The 20,230-nt window shown below is 41.8% G+C and overlaps 1 protein-coding gene across 1 annotated transcript in view; it reads left to right on the top strand.

Moving 5' to 3' along the window:
* Positions 1-20,230, top strand: part of EGF (epidermal growth factor) — a 187,983-nt gene that overhangs the window by 73,056 nt on the left and 94,697 nt on the right. Inside the window, exons 2-5 of the mRNA XM_075860522.1 lie at positions 7,582-7,781; positions 13,893-14,074; positions 14,684-14,905; positions 16,372-16,571. Coding sequence (XP_075716637.1) covers positions 7,582-7,781; positions 13,893-14,074; positions 14,684-14,905; positions 16,372-16,571 — 804 coding nt within the window. The remainder of the gene's footprint in view (positions 1-7,581; positions 7,782-13,892; positions 14,075-14,683; positions 14,906-16,371; positions 16,572-20,230) is intronic.

Below are 20,230 nucleotides of genomic sequence, written 5' to 3'. Positions count from 1 at the left end.
AGTCTTTATTCGTACCAGAACCCACTATACCAACGATGTATCTATTGCCTAAAATTCACAAAGATGCAAAGAACCCGCCAGGTAGGCCTATTATTTCGGGCACTGGGGGCCTTATGGAAAAGGCATGTAGGTGGATTGATTTTCATCTGAAACCCCTTGTTGAGTGTTTACCATCTTATCTGCGTGATTCAGCTGATCTGTTATTAAAGATCGAGGGGATTCACATTGATTCAGACCATTTACTAGTTACATGTGATGTCGAATCTCTTTACACTAGCATTCAACACAGTGATGGTCTACATGCAGTCAAGAGCTTTTTGTCCATGAGTGACATTGAGGGTGAAGTCTCTCAACTCATTTTGTTGTTGCTAGACTTCACACTCAAACATAATTTTTTCACCTTCAATGGATCGTTTTTCCTACAGCTCCAGGGGACGGCGATGGGGGCGGCATGTGCACCCTCATATGCCAATTTGTTCCTGGGGCTGTGGGAGAGGGATCTTTTTCTGTCAGATCATGGGCCATCAATGAGTCGTGTCCCTTTTTGGGCACGGTTCATTGATGACATTTTCATGATCTGGCAGGGCACTCCTGAAGACCTTTCAGCTTTCATTAAAGTTTTGAATTGTAACCTGCTCAACATCAAACTCACATATAAATGGAGCTACTCTAGTGTCGATTTTTTGGATATACTAATTAAGAAAGATGGTAATGGTTTTTTACAGACGGATTTATACCGTAAGGAAACTTCTACCAACTCACTTTTGCATGCCACTTCATCGCACCCTCGTCATACCATCGATGCTATTCCAGTGGGTCAATTTTTACGTGTAAAGAAGATTTGCTCCACCAATGTAGATCTTAAATTTCGCTTCAAAGAACTAGGCGACAGGTTTACTCAAAGGGGTTATAGTCAACGCAGTATACGTAAAGCTCGGGACCGAGCGTCAAAGACCAACCGACAACAACTTTTGCAAGTTACTCCAAGGTCTGACACAGTATCAAAGGTGAGATTTATTACCACCTTTAACTCTCGGTGGACAGAAATGCGCAGTGTCTTGAACAAATTCTGTCCGATATTGCTGACTGATCCCATCTTGTTGAAAGTTCTTCCTCATTATCCTGCCATGGCACCCCGCAGAGCTCCCAATCTGCGTGATGCCATGGTACGCAGTTACCTCTCACCCACTCAACCTGGCAAGGTGTTTGGTACTAAGGGACCAAAATGGGGTTGCAAACCATGCGGCGACTGTATCAGTTGTCCTAATATTGAACGAATAGGAAAATTTACAGATTCCAGCGGAAAACATGATTTTAAAATCTGTTGGCCTATATCTTGTGGAACTAAGGGTGTTATATACTATGCCCTTTGCCCCTGTCCGAAGATATATGTAGGTATGACCACCCGTGAGCTACGTTTGAGGGTAAGAGAACATGTACGGGACATCGAGAATGCAAAAACGGCTGATAACATCGAGCAGCTCAAGACAATCCCTAGGCATTTCCGATCACACCATGCTTGTAATTCCAAGATCAGGGGCATTGACCACATTAACCTTGGTATGCGTGGGGTTGATCTTAAAAAACGTTTACTACAGCGTGAGTGTAAATGGATATGGAGACTTCAAACTATGTACCCCGCAGGTCTCAATGAGACCGCAGGATATTCATCATTTCTCTGACTATCAGCAGCTTTTAATGGTGTTGGAGTTCTTTTGTTATTTTTCATATAGGATCATGTGTGTTTATATGATTTTAACATTTTTTATTTCATTACAGATTAGATCTTTGATGCGATTCTGTTTTTCATCATTCGGATTCCTTGTCTTCCACTTTTTGGGATGCCAGTATATTTTTCCATCGATTTCGTTCATTTGTGATGCGCAGCGACCAGCTAATATACAATCTGCATTTGTATCTGTGTGTGTCATCTCGGCTTTGCGTTTATTATTTATTCTTTTGTCAATACAACAATTAGTGTAATGTTTTGTGCACTTTTTAACTAATCTTGTCAAAAGATGGTAAATTAAATTAAACTTTATCATGTCACTCTTTATATTATTTATCCTTAGTTGTATATATATATATATATATATATATACATATTTAATTTCCATCTCTTTTTCACCGTACACTGTTTATCTATTGGATGTATTACCCACTCCATTTATTGTCACTATTTCTCACTCACTCTATATTCAATCACTTATTTACCTTCACACACACATACACACATATATTTTTTTCAATTAAATATTTTTCATTTTTTATTTTCACTTATTCTTAAATCATATCACTTTATTTTTATTATTTTTATTTTTTATTTTTTCACTCATGCAGCATTTATTCCCTTGTTTCTATTATTCAGGCACTGTTGTTCAGTGCATCTGTTCTCCCTCACGATTTTTTATAATCTATTCAGTACAAATTTTTTCTGATAATACTACTATTTCACTCCATTCATGCTTTCTCATGCTGTCTTTTGTCAGATCATTATACTTTATCCAAATTTGTTCGTTCACATGTGTATTATATCGACATATATGTTATTTACTGACGTCTTGAATCATCTGGCTTCACGGCCATTTTTGTATACACTGGCGTATCCTGGGTTACTTACCCTCTCGCTGCGTCGCTCCCTTTGATTTGTGAATGGGTGCCCGGCCTCCGTCCCGCCCTCATGACGCGCCGGGTTCCGGATCCACGTGACCGCGTCTTTTGACGCGATGACGTGCATCCGGTCCTGGCCTCTCGTGATTGGCGCTTCTGGTAGGTGCGGCCACCACCTTCACCACGAGGTAAGCGACCGGTAAATATGTAGCGATACATGTATTATGACATGTTTATACTGGGGTTTTCCCTTATTACTCTATGATTGGCTGGTCCATCCCTATATATAGTGATACACACATCATTCAAATGCTACCCCCAGACGAAGGCAGTTGCGCCGAAACGCGCGTTGGGGCAGACACATCGCCGTGCATTCATCTGGTTGATCAATGGGTATGTGTTTCATTTCCACACATTCTTTCATATTCATCTACTAATGGTATTCATTTATGGTACTATCTTTTGTACCTTAGAGTATATACTTTCTCTCTAATTACCTTATCTGACACACATTTGTAGTCAGTTATATTTACTCATATTTATGTATTTACATACCCTGATCATTAGATCACACCATTTGGTTGTCACCATTGCTCGTCTACCTTAGACGTTACCTTTCTTGTATATTGCATGGCGTGTTAGTCTTTTTTTAACCTGTTGGTTTATGGATTCTTTTTATTATTATGTATTTATGTGTCATTTTCATTAAAGTATTTTTTCTATTTTTCTACATGTTCTTGTTTGTTGGCATTTCTTCTCTTCTCGGTCATATAGTTACATAGTTAGTACGGCTGAAAAAAGACACATGTCCATCAAGTTCAACCAAGGGAAGGGAAAAGGGAAGGAAAAAAAATAAAAATAAAAAAATATTCTACACATAGGAGCTAATATTTTTTTGTTCTAGGAAATTATCTAACCCTTTTTTAAAGCCATCTACTGTCCCTGCTGTGACCAGCTCCTGCGGTAGACTATTCCATAAATTCACCGTTCTTACTGTAAAGAAGCCTTGTCGCCTCTGCAGCTTGAACCTTTTTTTCTCCAGACGGAGGGAGTGCCCCGTTGTTTTTTGAGGGGGTTTTACAAGGAACAGGATTTCACCATATTTTTTGTATGTGCCATTAATATATTTATATAAGTTAATCATGTCCCCCCTTAGTCGTCTTTTTTCAAGGCTAAATATGTTTAATTCTTTCAATCTTTCCTCTTAACTTAAATTCTCCATGCCCCTAATTAGCTTCGTTGCTCTTCTTTGTATTTTTTCCAACTCCAGGGCATCCTTTCTATGAACTGGAGCCCAGAACTGGGCTGCATATTCTAGATGAGGCCTCACGAATGCTTTGTAAAGTGGTAATATTACATCCCTGTCCCGCGAGTCCATGCCTCTTTTAATACACGACAATATCCTGCTGGCCTTTGAAGCAGCTGATTGACACTGCATGCTGTTATTGACTTTATGATTTACAAGTACACCCAGATCCTTCTCAACAAGTGAATCCGCCAGTGTAGCTCCCCCTAGGACATATGATGCATGCAGGTTGTTGGTACCCAGATGCATAACTTTACATTTATCTACATTAAACTTCATCTGCCAAGTGGAAGCCCAAACACTTAGTTTGTTTAAATCTGCCTGCAATTCATGAACATCTTCCATAGTCTGAACTATATAACATAGCTTGGTGTCATCTGCAAAAATAGAAATAGTGCTATTAATCCCATCCTCTATATCATTAATAAATAAGTTGAATAATAGTGGTCCCAGCACTGAACCCTGGGGTACACCACTTATAACCGGTGACCATTCAGAGAAGGAATCATTGACCACAACTCTCTGGATACGGTCCTTGAGCCAATTCTCAATCCAATTACAAACTATATTTTCTAAACCTATAGTCCTTAATTTACCCATTAGGCGTCTATGGGGGACAGTGTCAAATGCCTTTGCAAAGTCCAAAAACACTAAATCCACAGCGGCCCCTCTGTCTAGACTTCTGCTCACCTCTTCATAAAAACAGATTAGGTTAGTTTGACAACTTCTGTCCTTAGTAAAACCGTGCTGGCTGTCACTTATAATGCTATTTATTGTCACATAATCCTGTATATAGTCCCTCAATAGCCCCTCAAACATTTTCCCCACGATGGATGTTAAGCTTACTGGTCTATAATTACCCGGGGAAGACCTAGAGCCCTTTTTGAAAATAGGCACCACATTTGCCCTGCGCCAGTCCCTTGGCACTATACCAGTCACTAGAGATTCTCTGAATATTATGAAAAGGGGGACAGAAATAACTGAACTAAGCTCTTTAAGAATTCTAGGGTGTAACCCATCTGGTCCCGGGGCCTTGTGCACATTTATTTTATTTAATTTAGCTTGGACCATCTCTACATTCATCCAATTCAGTATATCAACTGATATATTAACAGCACTGGCACCGGCTACATCAGCTGCTCCTTCTTCAGTTGTATATACAGAGCTAAAGAACCCATTTAGTAACTCTGCCTTCTCTTGATCCCCTGTGATCAACTCCCCATTACCATTATCTAGGGGTCCTACATGTTCAGACCTGGGCTTTTTTGCATTTATATGCTTGAAGAATTTTTTGGGATTTGTTTTACTATCCCTGGCCACCTGCCTTTCATTTTGTATTTTTGCTAATTTTATTACATTTTTACAGATTTTATTAAGCTCTTTATATTTTATAAAGGCTACAGCTGTACCCTCAGATTTGTATTTTTTAAATGCCCTTTTTTTGTCATGTATTGCCCCTTTCACAGAAGGTGTAAGCCATGTGGGGTTTAATTTGAGTCGTTTATACTTGTTACCTGTAGGAATAAATTTTGCACTATAATAACTCAAAGTAGATTTGAAAATCTCACATTTATCATTTGTTCCATTATTTGACATTAGTTCTTCCCAGTCTATATCCTGAATTGCAGCCCTCATCCTGGGGAAATTGGCTTTCTTAAAATTAAATGTTTTTGCCCTCCCAGCCTGCGTTTGTTTTTTACAGTATAGGTAAAATGTAACTATATTATGATCACTGTTACCGAGGTTTTCACGAACATTGACATTCCCAACAAGATCTGCATTATTAGAAATGACCAGATCCAACAGAGCTTCACCTCTAGTCGGGTCTTCCACAAACTGGCCCATAAAATTTTCCTGCAACAGGTTGAGGAAATGTCTCCCCTTTGCAGTTGAAGCCGAACCATGACACCAATTAATATCCCGGAAATTAAAATCTCCCATTATCACTACAGTACCCGCCTGTGCAGCCCGCTCCATCTGTTTATATAGCTGAACTTCCATCTCCTCAGTTATATTGGGGGGGTCTATAGATTACACCAAAAGTAATTTTTTCAGTGTTTACCTCCCTTTCTAGTTCCACCCACAAGGTTTCAACCTCCTCACAGTATTCACCCACTATTGTCTCTTTCACACTCACCTTCATATCATTTCTCACATACAGACATACACCACCACCTTTCCTATTTGTCCTGTCTTTCCGAAAAAGTGTAAAACCCTGTAGATTTACAGCCCAGTCATGTGAAGAGTCCAGCCATGTTTCAGCAACACCAACTATATCTATATTTTCTTCCAGTATCAAGGCCTCCAGCTCCCCCATTTTGCTTGCTAGACTTCTGGCATTTGTGAACATACACTTTAACTTGCCTGTCAGTTTTTCACTTTTATTATCAGTGCCTTATCTCCTACATAAGGAGATCGGCACTATAATGTACTGTAGGTGACAGTAATGCTTTTTATTTAATAAAACGATCTATTTTCACCACTTTATTAGCGATTTTAGATTTATGCTAATGAGTTGCTTAATGCCCAAGTGGGCGTTGTACAGAGGAGTGTATGACGCTGACCAATCAGCGTCATGCACTCCTTTCCATTCATTTAGTCAGCACATAGGGATCCTTTTAGATCGCTATGTGCTGTCTTATACTAACACATTAACAATACTGAAGTGTTTAGACAGTGAATAGACATTCCACGGGATGTCTATTCACAATCCTTGCACTTCATTAGTCTGTCTGTGGTAGTTACAGCAGAGGAAGCGTAATCTCGCGAGATTACGCGGTAAATGACAGGTTACAGCGAGATTACGATATGCTCTGCTGCCACTACCACAAAAACAGTAATGAAGTGCACAGATTGTGAATAGACATCCCGTGGAATCCCGTTATTATTGATAAAGTTCTGAACATTTTTAGATTTATGATAATTTTTTCGAAATGCCCAACTAACCATTTTTTTTCAATTAACCAAATGGGCGATGTAAAGAAAAGTGTATGACGCTGACCAATCATCGTCATACACTTCTCTTCATTCATGCCCAGCTTTATTCAGGAGGTAAAGAATAATAAACAAAATTCAGTGCAAACGTGTTTATAGACTTTAAGCATAGTGCTGGGGTTCTTACCCTACCCCATCTTATGATATATTGCAAAATGTTGTGTTGATTGAAGGTTGTAGCCCAATTTCAAATAAAACGTTTGTGCCTTCCTAAGGGTCTATGACATTGGTGGCCATATAGTATATCGTGATTTATTGGTAGACCTCACAGTAGATGTCAAAGTTGGGCCACCAGGACACTCTTTTGGCAAACATCAAGTCAATGGGCCCTAGAGAAACCTTTTGTTGTATGAAAAGGGAGCTTTCCCAGCATACACTGCAAATGTAGTGTGAGTAGAGCCTAACTATATCTGCTATCACTTTATGGGGGCACTGTGGACTAAAAACCTTATGTACTTGTCCCTGATCCCCAGATAGATTACCTAACCGAGACTCCACATAAGTAGATTCTAAACTAAACAAAGTTTGACTACTCCATGGCCAAGCTCCTTACAAAATTTCCTCTTTCTAGGGAACACTGATTATCACCTAAAGAGTATAGTATCGTAATTGGCATGTATTTTGTAAAAAAAAAAAATATCTCTAATTACTTGTCCATCTTTATTTTTCAGGTCCAACACCTTTCCTGTTGTTCAGCCATGGAAATGATATTCTCAGCATTGACTCTGATGGTACTAATCTCAAGACAATAGTGGGTAGAGCAGGATCTTCAGTGTTGTTGGATTTTGACCATCAGGAACAAAGACTTTACTGGCTTGATACTAACAGAGGTTTTATACAGAGGATATTTTTAAATAAAACTAGACGTGAGGTAAATTGACATTAACTATGTAAATTCCAGTGTATAAAAATCATGATAGCATGTATGAATGTATCTATAGATGTAGAGTAGTCATTATCACACTCACATTACTTGCAGAATAGCAGCAAAGCTTACAACTTCTGTGTAGTACAGGGGAAACTAGCTAGCTGCCGTTTTGGGATCCAAAATACTGTCTACCTACCATTCAGAAACTTTAATAATAGAAACATTAAAGCAAGTGGTGCAGCAAATTTTTAAAATGAATGCTTACAGTAGCTTGTTCCTTATTAGATTAGGTAGCCAGATCAATAATCTACAAACAAATGTCATTAACGTTGTTGTTTCAGTCTTTATAGCCCAGAGCTGCATTCATGGTTCTGCAGTATGCCACTGGAAACAGTCTACCACCCTTTTGTCAGACACATCTCTGTCAGTTTAGCTGAGACCCCTAGTGGGTTTTTCCGTCATCATATTTCTGTATGATATAAAGACTTTACTTGCCAAAAAGCAAATCACCAGAGCAAGCCTTGTCCAGACATTGATCCAGCAAAGCGTGATGGGATAATTAGCTATAGTAGCCTGCAGAATTGTGATTTCGAGTTGTGATTCTAACTCAAGCAATGCAATGTATTTCCAAAGTTACTCAACTTATTCTTTAGATTAATTCTATGTATAAGCTGTAAAATGATGTTCACAGGCGGACCTACACTTTACCTAAATCGTGTTTTTTTGCCTATCCATTGTCATCTTTTTTTAGACAAATACTATTTGTATTAAAAAAATGTATCTATCTATCTGTCACGGCGTGGGGTATGGACCCACTGGGCCGTACCGCATAGCGGGATAGCAGCTGGCCAAACAGGTACAATGCAATGCCTATAGTTCAGAAAGGGTACCTGAGGCAATGTAGACAGTAGCGGTAGATTCAGGCTAAGATGAGGCTCTGACAGAAGACAGACACCCGGCGGGGTGCAACACAATAGATGCAGCAGAGGGCACAACACGACGCCAACTCTTGAAGGCACAGAGGCACGGTAGCACGGGATACAGGGTACAGGCAGCAGGAACGAGTAACACTGGGAACTGGAAAACACTAGGAGACCATTTGCAAAGACAAACTTAAGGCAACACAACAACGCTCAGGCAAGGATCAAGAGGGCAGAGCCCCTTTTATAGTCCCTAAGCATTCTGGGCTAATTGCAGTATTCTGCAACTGTGCGCGTACAGGCCCTTTAGGGCCGTGCACGAGCGGGCGAGCCCGCCCTGCGGAAGAATGTCCGGACCAGGAAGTGAGTGCAGGCGTCTCTCAGTAGGGAGATGCCGCCGGGAACTCACTCGTCCATGGCCGCGGCCGTCAGAGGGTAAGTCAGGACGACTGTCCGCGGCCGTAGACGTTATCTATCTATCTATCTATCTCTCTAGTTAGTAAATGTTTAGTCTAGGGCATGCCTGAACAAATCTTAGCCATCTCTAGGAGCCAACCCCACACCAACGTCCCCAATAGCAACAGCAGCCTATTTAATTTCTGCGGTAGTCACGGAAACAGCTCTATTCCGCCTCACTAATCACAGCAGGCTCCCTACTCAACTTCCCCAGTAGTCACAGCTCCTGCTCTCATCCCACCTCACCAGGCACAGCCGGTCCCGCCACTTCCCCAGTAGCTGGCTGTTTCTTCCGTGCTTGTCACAGCAAGCTCCCTCTCATCTTCTCCAGTAGTTACAGCAGCCAGCCTCCCACAGTAATCATAGCAGCCCCCTCATTCACAGCAGTCACAACAGCGCTCCTCCCCCACAGCTGTCACAGCAATCCTGCTCTACATTGGTCACAGCAGCCTCATATTCACAATAGTCACAGCAAACCCCTTAAAGCTTCGTCTCCTATGCTATTGATTCCGTGAAAATGACGGAACCCTTGCACAATGGAGACAAACGGAAACCATTGGGACTGGATCCGTCACCATTGAAATCAATAGTGATGGAAACGGAAACCTATGGTTTCCTCCATTTGTGTCTGTCAGGGCTCTGTTCCGACGGAAAGCTCCGACAGAACGTCAGAACGGAGCCCTAGCGCAGATGTGAACGAAGCCTAAGTGGTCACAGTAGCCTCTTCCCAACAATAGTAATTTCAGCACCCCCTACAGTAATCACATTATCCCCTTCCAGTAATGATCACAGCAGGATTCTCCCTCAATTTTTTACTCACTTTCTGTTCAGTCCTGTGAGGCACCCTCAGCTGGCGGGAAGGTACATACAATAGCCTATTGCTGGCTGCAATATGCAGTTATAAGAGTGTGAGGGAGAATCCCCAACTATTAAAGAGTCTCTGTCACCAGTTTAACACTTCCCTATCTCCTACCTAATCTAATAAACGGTTTGATGCTGATAACTACTGTTTTGTGTGTTGTTTTTGAAAAACGTTTATTATTGACAAAGTTCTGAACATTTTTAGATTTATGCAAATTTTTTCTAAATGCCCAGCTAAGCATTTTTTTTTCATTTAACCAAGTGGGCGATGTAAAGAAAGGTTTATGATGCTGACCAATCATCGTCATACACTTCTCGCCATTCATGCCCAGTCTTATTAACAGCACACGCTGTGATGTGAAAAAGATGGGCATGAATGAAGAGTAGTATATGACGCTGATTGGTCAGCGTCATAAACTTTTCTTTACAACGCTATCTTGGTTAAACAAAAAAAAACGCCCAGTTGGGCATTTAGAAAAAATTTGCATAAATGTTACAATTATCAGAACTTTGTCAATAGTAAAGGTTTTAAAAAAAAACAACACAGTAGTTACCTACAACAAAACGTTTATTAGATTAGGTAGGAGATAGAGAATTATGAAACTGGTGACAGAGTGTAAAGGATCTGCCAGACACAGCTTCTGTGTCGACGCCCGTGGGTAATCAGTCTGCACCTGCTCCTAAGTCTGAGAGAGTGACACGATCTTCTACCAGTCAGGCTGGGAGGCTGAGGAGTGGGAGAGCCTATCACAGCCTGGCCAGACGGAGCTAGCTCCCGCCCACTGTCTATTTATACCTGCATTTCCTGCTCCTCCTTTGCCTGTGATTCTTTTCTGTTTCCTGGCTCTGCTGCTCCTGCTCTGATTATTGACCTTGCTTCATTTTTGACCCTGGCTTTCTGACTACGCTCCTGCTCTGCGATTTGTACCTCGTGCACTCCTGGTTTGACTCGGCTCGTTCACTACTCTTGTTGCTCGCTGTGTTGCCGTGGGCAACTGCCCCATTTCCCTTAGCTTCTGTGTACCCTTGTCTGTTTGTCTGTCGTGCACTTATTGAGCGTCGGGACCGTCGCCCAGTTGTACGCCGTCGCCTAGGACTGGCCGTTGCAAGTAGGCAGGGACTGAGTGGCGGGTAGATTGGGGCTCACCTGTCTGTCTCCCTACCCCGTCATTACAGGAAGTCAACTAAAAAGCCAGGGTCAAAAATGAAGCAAGGTCAATAATCAGAGCAGGAGCAGCAGAGCCAGGAAACAGAAAAGAATCACAGGCAAAGGAGGAGCAGGAAATGCAGGTATAAATAGACAGAGGGCGGGAGCTAGCTCTGTCTGGCCAGGCTGTGATAGGCTCTCCCACTCCTCAGCCTCCCAGCCTGACTGGTAGAAGATCGTGTCACTCTCTCAGACTTAGGAGCAGGTGCAGACTGATTAACCACGGGCGTCGACACAGAAGCTGTGTCTGGCAGATCCTTTACACAGAGCCTCTCTAAATGGGTCTTTATGTTGCCTTACTGTATATTTTGTATAAATCCGGAATATGGTCTATTTATTATGTACTGTGTCTTTAATGTGTGCTGTTGTGCTGCCTGTCTTATGCTGTTTTTATCGCTAGGTGGTGTGCTACAGGAGGAGAGGCATGCATGGCCAACTACACTAATGTGGCCAATCCGACCTGTATACTTATGTTGTGCTGCGCATGTTTGTTGCACTATAACGTTGTGACTCTTTTTTTTGTTTGATGGTTGGCTTGCTGGCTTGCTCTAAATTGCTTTGGCTCCGGGAGGTACAGCCCGGGTGCCATCCTTGTTAAATTTCATGCTGCACCATAACAGCGCTAAGATGATGCAGCGTGGCTGCGCGGTGTCCTGATGCTGGTGACGGCGCCTATTGTATAAAACGCTGCTGTTCCCACCAGTGAGTATTCAGTATTTGGGTGGAAGAGGAGGAACCTGGCAGTAACAGAGATAGAGCTGCTTCAGAACGAAAGCTGTTATGTGAGAAACTATGGAAGTGACAGCACTTGGTTGGGCCTAAGTCTGTGGTCCTGGAGCCAGTTGCGGGTGACGGGCAGAAGCTTTCCTGTGGTGTGCGAGAGTCGTGTGAGCACGTAAACGTCGATATGCCCTTTTTTCCTCTTCTGTGTGAATGTTGCACTTGCCATGCAGCAGATGATGAGACTTGATAATTATTGTACAGTGGATAAGCATAAAGCTTGATACTGTACAAGACTGTCTGCTACCAATAACAGGAGGCAGAAGTGTTGGATGTAAAATTTGCAGAAACAGCTCTAAAATAAGAAGATGATATAAAAAAAGTTTTTTGTCATAGAATCATATTTTGTCATTTTGTCATATAACGTTGTCTCAGACTCTTTTGTCTAGTAGTTTTGTGGCCCTGTCCCTCATGTCTATTGGTTTCGTGCCTCAGCTCCTGGTATGACATGTTTTGTTTCCGTTGGTTTGTGCCCTATGCCATGGTAACTTAGTAGGAAATTATGCCCCAGTAAATGGTGCCCAGTGAGTTGGTGCCTCAGTCACAGGGTTCTAGTAGTTTTGTGCATCAGCACCTGGCATGCAGTGTTTTGTTTCCTTATCATGACCCAGTTGGTATGTGCACTATGGCTTAGGGAGGGTTGGTGCCGAAGCTTCTGGTGTTCAGTGAATTGGTGTCTCAGTACCGATTATCAGTGGTTAGCTGTCCCAGTCTCTGCTATCTATTGGTTTTGTCACACAGTCTCTTGTTTAGTGGTTTAGTATCCTGGTCCTTCGGTAACGTCTACAGTTCCTAGTTTCCAATGGTTTGAAGCCCAAATGCCTGGTGTCTGGTATTTTGGTGCCCCAGTCATGGATCACTGATTTGATTAGACCCTAAGGTCTAGTGGTTGTGTCCAAGCTTCTGCAGTCACGAGTTTTGGTGCAGCTGTCACTGTTTTCCAGTGGTTTTTTTTTGTCCCAGTCCCTTATGTCTAGTGGCTTTGTGCTTCAGCACTTGGTATGCCATGTTTTATCTCTTCCTTTAGTTTGTGCCCTATTCCCTGGTAGCTTAGTGGGAATTGATGCCCCATTCAATGGTGTCCAGTGAATTGTTGACTCTGATATCCATTGATTTCTTGTCTCTTAGCTACTCTAACAGTAGGCTGACTGAATAAAGCTTTCATTTCTTCCATTGATGTCTGATAGAGTATAGAGTAAGGCATCATAGATTTTAGTCTACAGGCGCAAACCAAATGCACGATTCTTAGGGGGGAGGGTTCCAAATCCTGAATCATCCAAACAGTCTAACCAACTATTCTTGGTGAGCCTCTGATTTCCAAAAAGTCAAATACATTATGACAATGGAAGACTTGTCCTCTCTGAGAAGTGTTTTCTCCTCCTTACGCTTGACTTTGTTCTTCTGGCTACAGTTTAAATACCCTGCAGTGTTCAGCTCCCTTCCGTTTTTTTTTTAATTTTCTTTCTTGTTGCTTTCCTCCCCACTCCCTTGGCTTCCTCCCCCTCAACGGTCCTTTTATTTTCCCTTCTTCCTTCAAGTTTCCTTGTCCCAATAGTTTTTGCCTTTTCTTCTGTATGTTTTTTTCGGTATGAAAATTGTTTTGGCCACAGGCAGCGGACTTTCCCTCCACCGGGGTGACATTGTCCCATTGCTGACAGTAAGAGTATTTTAGTTTGTTCGGGGATGTTCTATCATTATGTGGTCATTTTGCCCACAAAGTACCATATAATACACATGTTGCCAGACAGAGTTGTATTTTTATTTTTTTAAAACTAAAATTAGAGGCATACTTTACAGCGGTAAAGAGGAATGTTTCCATTTGGGAGGGCTTTAAAAGATCCTTTTTCCAATATTTTACTTACCAGTAACACTAGTGTTTTTATTTTTCAGAGAATGCGTGCTGTAATACAAGGGGCAACACAATTCACAGTGGATTGGAAAAACAGGAACATTTTCTGGTGTAATCAACACAATGGAACCATAGAGTGGACTGACATGAGCGGAAAGAAAGCTAGAACCCTTTTGAGAGGTTTAGTTCATCCCACCTTCATTTCTGTTGATCCAGTGGAGGGGTATATGCAACTTTAGAACTTTTAAAACATTTTATTACTTTTGAAAATAGCATTCATTAGTAATTATGTAAGCTATTTCCATCACGTGTGGAATGAAATGTCTGAAGTTTATTCCAACAAGTATATAGTAATGACATAAATCTACTGATATTAAAATGTGATAATGTTTTTAAATCTGAATATTAAAATAATTCTCACTGACCTTATTCATCTTAAATTATATAAAAAATATGGGTGCAGTAGACGGTCCTTTATCTGTGTTCAACTATGTTTATTATAGTAATTTTTCTAAATATAGTTATTATACAATTATAAGAATTTATGACTGGAAAATGAAGAGCAACAAAAAAAATATTTAAATATGTTGTAACTGTATCACAATATGTTTGAAGAATTAGCTAAATATAATACAATACAGCATGTTTTATGTTTATGGCACTTTTTCAATATAATGGGCATAATTTTTGTTTTCTTTAGAAGACAAATGTGTAAAATAATTGCCTTTGATTTGTCGTGTCCAATGTGTGTTTTTGCTGACCACTAGTGGCCAAAATGCATATGGCAACAAATCAAGAAATATAGAACAGCGTTTAATTTTCTCATTTTTAGGTTACTCTTCTGGACGTCTGGTAGTTTAGTGTCAGTGATTCAAAAATGTAATCTGAATGCGACCGTCATAATGTCTGTCATTGAAATGCGAGGGGAAATTAAAGCACTTGCACTGGACACATCTGCCAAGAAAATATATTGGATTATATCAGATGCAGAACCAAGCATTGGCACTTGTACTTACAATGGGGATTCTGTAGAAGTTATAAAGAAACTAGTCCAGTAAGTTACTTGTTGTGTGTACATAAATTATGTATTATCAGCAGTTATCTTAGGTAAATGTCTACTATAACGGCTTACTATTTTCTGTGCAGCTATTTTCCTGCCCAAGTACTAACAAAACTTTGCTTACCCCATCTGAAAAATAATGCTTTTTAATGTCGTTACCATTCAAAGTCTTCCTTTATTCCCCCATGCCTCACCAGTAACTGACATCCCAGTGTTATGTCAAGACTGTTGTTTTTTTTTCCATACTAACATATTGTCACATGGCCACTGTGGATGTTAGGTCACAATGACGACTAAGTCATGCGAATGTTACATTATGTCATTATGAGAAGGTGGTAGTTCTTTTCATACAGGTTCCTGTGGTTGTTTTAAAACACCCCGTCTTAGACAACCCCTTTAATTTTTGCTGCCAATGCAAATTATGGAAATGCTGCACATGGCAAGAAGTGTAGAGTTCGCCTGCCTGAGACCCCTTCAAGAATAACTTACATTGGCAGCAGGGAAGATTTCCGATCTGCCCTGTAGAGAAGTTTATAAGATGAGGAGAGGAAACCTTAGACATTGTTAGGCTTCCTTCACACACACTTTTTCTAGGTCCTTTTTTGGCCAAAAAATCCACCACACAAAAATGTAACGGTACACACAAAAAAATAGTGCATGAGGTTTTTTTTTCTCTAATATTATATTACTATTCTCGTTTACGAACTCATTTTTCTTGGTGTTTTTAACATTGCAAATCATGTCATTCAAAGATTATGTGATGCAAAGATTCCTCTTTGCAACACATGATTTTCTCTGAAAAAACGCCACCAAAAATGGCATGAAAAAAGGATAAAAAAGGAATACACATTGACACTTAAAAATAAGAAATATCTACAGAGCTCTATGGCACAAAAACACTACTAAATGATGCAAAAAAAATCCAAAGCCAGGCTTGCTGCAATTTTGCAAAAGCGCCACTGACTCAAAAAATTCAAACTAAAGAAAAAAAGGCTATCCATCAATACAAAGAAAAGCACAAAAGAAAAAGCGGCAACTCACCATCCTGTATAAAATTCTATTTATTTCTGCTCATGAAATGTCCATAGACAAGGGGTGAGGGAGGATGATCCCAGTGGTCAACAGCCTGTTTCGTGTAACAACACTTCCTCTGGCCCGATCACACAAGAAAAAAAGGCATCTAAAAAAATGCCATGTTTACATGAGCATTTTATATTCCCCATTGACTTCAAACTAACATCTGGCATTTTTTTGCCACAAAGATATGTGGTAAAAAATGCCAGGAAAACACCACTAAATATGTGATGTTTTTTTAAAAGGTCTGCCATATGTTTATTTTATATTGGTCAAAGTGGTGGCAGAACTTCTTCAAGGAACATCCTAACTTCTTGCCAGGCAGAAGACTTATATAGGCTATTAAACAATGATGTAAATATAAATTCTGTTTTTGTTTTTTGTAGTTCTTCAAGACAAAGCAGTTGGGGGCTTTCACTTTTCTCAGATCACATCTACTATACTGAAAGAAAATCTGCTTCCATCCGTACTCTAAATAAATACACGGGAAAAGATACTGTAATAATCACTTTAAAACAATCCATGACAGACATCAAAGACATAAAAGTAGTCCCTCAGATGACATCAAGCTATCCTCACAGGTCCGGTAAGTTGACATATTGCTACATATTATAAAAATTTGATAACTGCACCAAAACTGAATTGTGTGGACAAGGCTTAATTTGTGACATTCGTACAACAATGATATAGTATATAATATGTCACGGTCTGTGGGTATGAGGACCCACTAGGCCGCACCGCCGTAGCGGGGAGGCAGCTGGCCAAGCAACAGAGCACCCAATCAAATACAAAGTCCCGCACTAGGTTACCTGAAAAGTCCAGACAGAGGCTGAGGCTTTAGCACTGATGGAGGTGGGTGCAGCAGGTTGCTCCAGACGTGACGGATGACACTGGACGTGGCTGATGACACTGGGCTGTGTATGGGCGGTATTGTGTACAGGGGGCTGGCTCTATGAAGGGGCACTGTCTACAGGGGGCTCTATGCTGGGGCACTATCTACAGGGGGCTCTATGGTGGGGCACTAACTACAGGGGGCTCTATGGTGGGGCACTATCTACAGGGGGCACTGTGTGTGTGGGGCAAAGTGTATGGTGCTTTTATGATCAGGGACACAGTGTATGGCGCTATTATATTTAGGGGCGTAGTGTGTGGCACCATGAGAATTTTATCTTCATTTATAGGTGTGGAAATATTTCAAAAGTGAGAAGTTGCAGAAGAAAAGGTCTGGATCGGATGGAGAAGAAGAAAAAAAATGAATGAATCCAACCTGAGAAGATGTCACTTGTGAGTAACTCAATGTAAATGTTTATTCTGCCTCTAATCAGTACTGTAGTCACTGTATAATCTGAAGCGAGTTGATGGGTGTTATGATTTATTTGGTGTGAAACCGCAACTCCCAGCATATGCTTACCATTGTTCTGGCCATAAAGGGGAGCTGTAGTTTTAAGCTGTACAAACCTATTCGGCAGGGGTTACACTACATTTTAAAATGATCTCTGTACTTACCTGTATTTGTGCTGGTGCTGTATATACCGTATATATCGGCGTACAAGACGACTTTTTACACCCTTAAAAAAATGTCAAAAGTGTGGGGTCGTCTTATATGCCGGATATTGTCTACATTAGGGATGCACGTTGCAGCCGCACAGCTCAGTATAGTAACACATGAATGTATGGGAGCGTGGCTGCGGCTGTGTAATTCAGCCACAGCCCCGCTCCTGAGTCATGATAAGTTCGCGGGGTCAGGATGATGCAATGCGGCCAGCGCTGCACTAATGAGCGGCGGCACTGGAGACAGAACATGGCGGGCGCGCTACAAAACACCCCCATGTTCTGTCTTCAGTGCCTGAACTGCCGCTCATTAGTGCAGCGACGGCCGCATCACCTCATGCTGACCGCGCGCGCACTTCCTGTCAGGAGCGGGGCAATGGCTATATTACACAGCCGCAGCCCCGCTCTATAACGGCGGAGATCAGAGAAACCGCTCATCTCCGCCGTTATTCCCCTGAATGCTGCGATCACAGCTGACTGCAGCATTCAGGGGAAAGTGAGAAGGGGGGATGCCCCTGGATCGCGTCACAGGGAATTCCTGTGACGCGATCGAGGGCCATACCATATATGGGCAGACAGCCCAGGGTCTATTGACGGACCCCAGGGCTGTCTTACCATATTTCATGTTGTTAGGACATACCCAAGTATGTCCTAACAACTGCCTGTGTATTATCCGTCCACAGGTTAATGTACTGGCACATATCTGATATATGTCACTACATTAAAGTTTAAAAATAAAGTAAAAACAAAGTATTGTTAAATTTTAAAAAAAATACACCTTCACCTTTTTTACAATAAACATTAAAATAAGTCTCAATACATAAAATATACACATTCAGTAATGGCGCGGACAACAATGTTTTTGCATCATTTATGATGTGTACGCTGTAAAAAAATGAAATAAACACGGCTTTCATTCACTTATTAATGCGAGGTGCGATGAATTTACCCTCCATGTTCCTCACATTAATAGTAATTAACCCCATCATGTACCTCGCACATTAACCCAATATGACTGAGAAACATGATGGGATTAATTACTATTAATGTGAGGCGCGTTCAAAATTCATCACACGTCGTGCCTCACATCAGAAAACGGAAGAATTTTTTTTTTTATTACTGTTGGCAAAAGTATCGAAATTGGTATCGAAATCGCAATACTAAACGAAGTATCGGTATCGAAGTCCAAATTCTGGTATCGTGACATCCCTAGTCTACATATTGTCTACACACAGGTTGTGTGTTACCTTGTGAGCCTGCAGTCCGGTACACAGGCTCCCGGGATGCACGGAATCCGCCACGGATCTGAGGGAAGCCGGTATTAGCCGCCAGGGAACATCTCTGTAAGATCCTCTGGCCCGCCCTTTCCTCTCATTCCCTGCCTCTCAGATCTCGCGCGATGAAGCAGCCTATCTGCGCATGCGCGAGTTCAAAGAGACAGAGAGTCCTGGGTCCTGCCACCGATGGCCATAGTGAAGCGCTCCTGCACGAAATGGTGAGTATATCTTAAATTCTATATTTTAAGGGTAAAAGTTGGGGGTCGTCTTATACGCCCAGTCGTCTTATACGCCGACATATACGGTATATGTACTGAGTTTGGAGTTTTGTTCTGGTGCTGTATATATGTACTGAGCTTTGTTCTGGTGCTGTTTATATTGTCACGGACGCGGGGTATGTGGACCCACTAGGCCGCTCCGCCGTAGCGGGGAGGCAGCTGACCAGGTCACAGTCTATGCGAAAGTCAATGGCAGACAGTAACGCTTGGGTACCTGAAATAGTCCGGACGGTGGCTGTGGCTTCAGTACGGATGGAGGCTGGTGCGGCAGGTGGCGCCAGACGTGGCGGGCAGTATCCGATGAAGCAGAAGACACTGGACGTGGCAGAAGACACAGGACGTGGCGGAAGACACTGGACGAGGCAAATGACACTGGACGTGGCAGACGACACTTGACGTGGCAGAAGACACTGGACGTGGCAGACAACACTACTCCAACGCAGGTAGGCACAGGAACTAGGACAATACGGAACACAGGAACGGGTAACAGGGCACGGGTAACAGCTGGAACGGGAAACACTAAGGGACCATTTGCGAGACAGACTGGGATAGACTAACAACGCTCAGGCAAGGATCAGAAGGCCAGGGGCCTTCTTATAGACCAGGAAATCAGGGCAGTTGATGATGATGACGGATAATTTGTGCGCGCACTGGCCCTACGGGACACAGCAGGACGGAGCGGCAGTGAGCGCTGGCGTCCCCTAGGAAGGGACCAGCGCTCACGGACCCATGGCTGCGGGCGTCGGGGGGTGAGTAAACCCGACGGCCCGTGGCCATGGACGTTACATATATGTACTGAGCTTTGTTGTGGTGCTGTATATACACTACCGTTCAAAAGTTTGGGGTCACCCAGACAATTTTGTGTTTTCCATGAAAACTCACACTTATATTTATCAAATGAGTTGCAAAATGACTAGAAAATATAGTCAGACATTGACAAGGTTAGAAATAATGATTTTTATTTGAAATAATAATTTTCTCCTTCAAACTTTGCTTTCGTCAAAGAATTCTCCATTTGCAGCAATTACAGCATTGCAGACCTTTAGCATTCTAGCTGTTAATTTGCTGAGGTAATCGGGAGAAATTTCACCCCATGCTTGCAGAAGACCCTCCCACAAGTTGGATTGGCTTGATGGGCA

The sequence above is a fragment of the Rhinoderma darwinii genome, chromosome 1, assembly GCF_050947455.1.
Source record: "Rhinoderma darwinii isolate aRhiDar2 chromosome 1, aRhiDar2.hap1, whole genome shotgun sequence".
Lineage (NCBI taxonomy): Eukaryota > Metazoa > Chordata > Amphibia > Anura > Rhinodermatidae > Rhinoderma > Rhinoderma darwinii.
The sequence above is the reverse complement of the archived record's forward strand: the minus strand, read 5'-3'. Positions and strand labels throughout refer to the sequence as shown.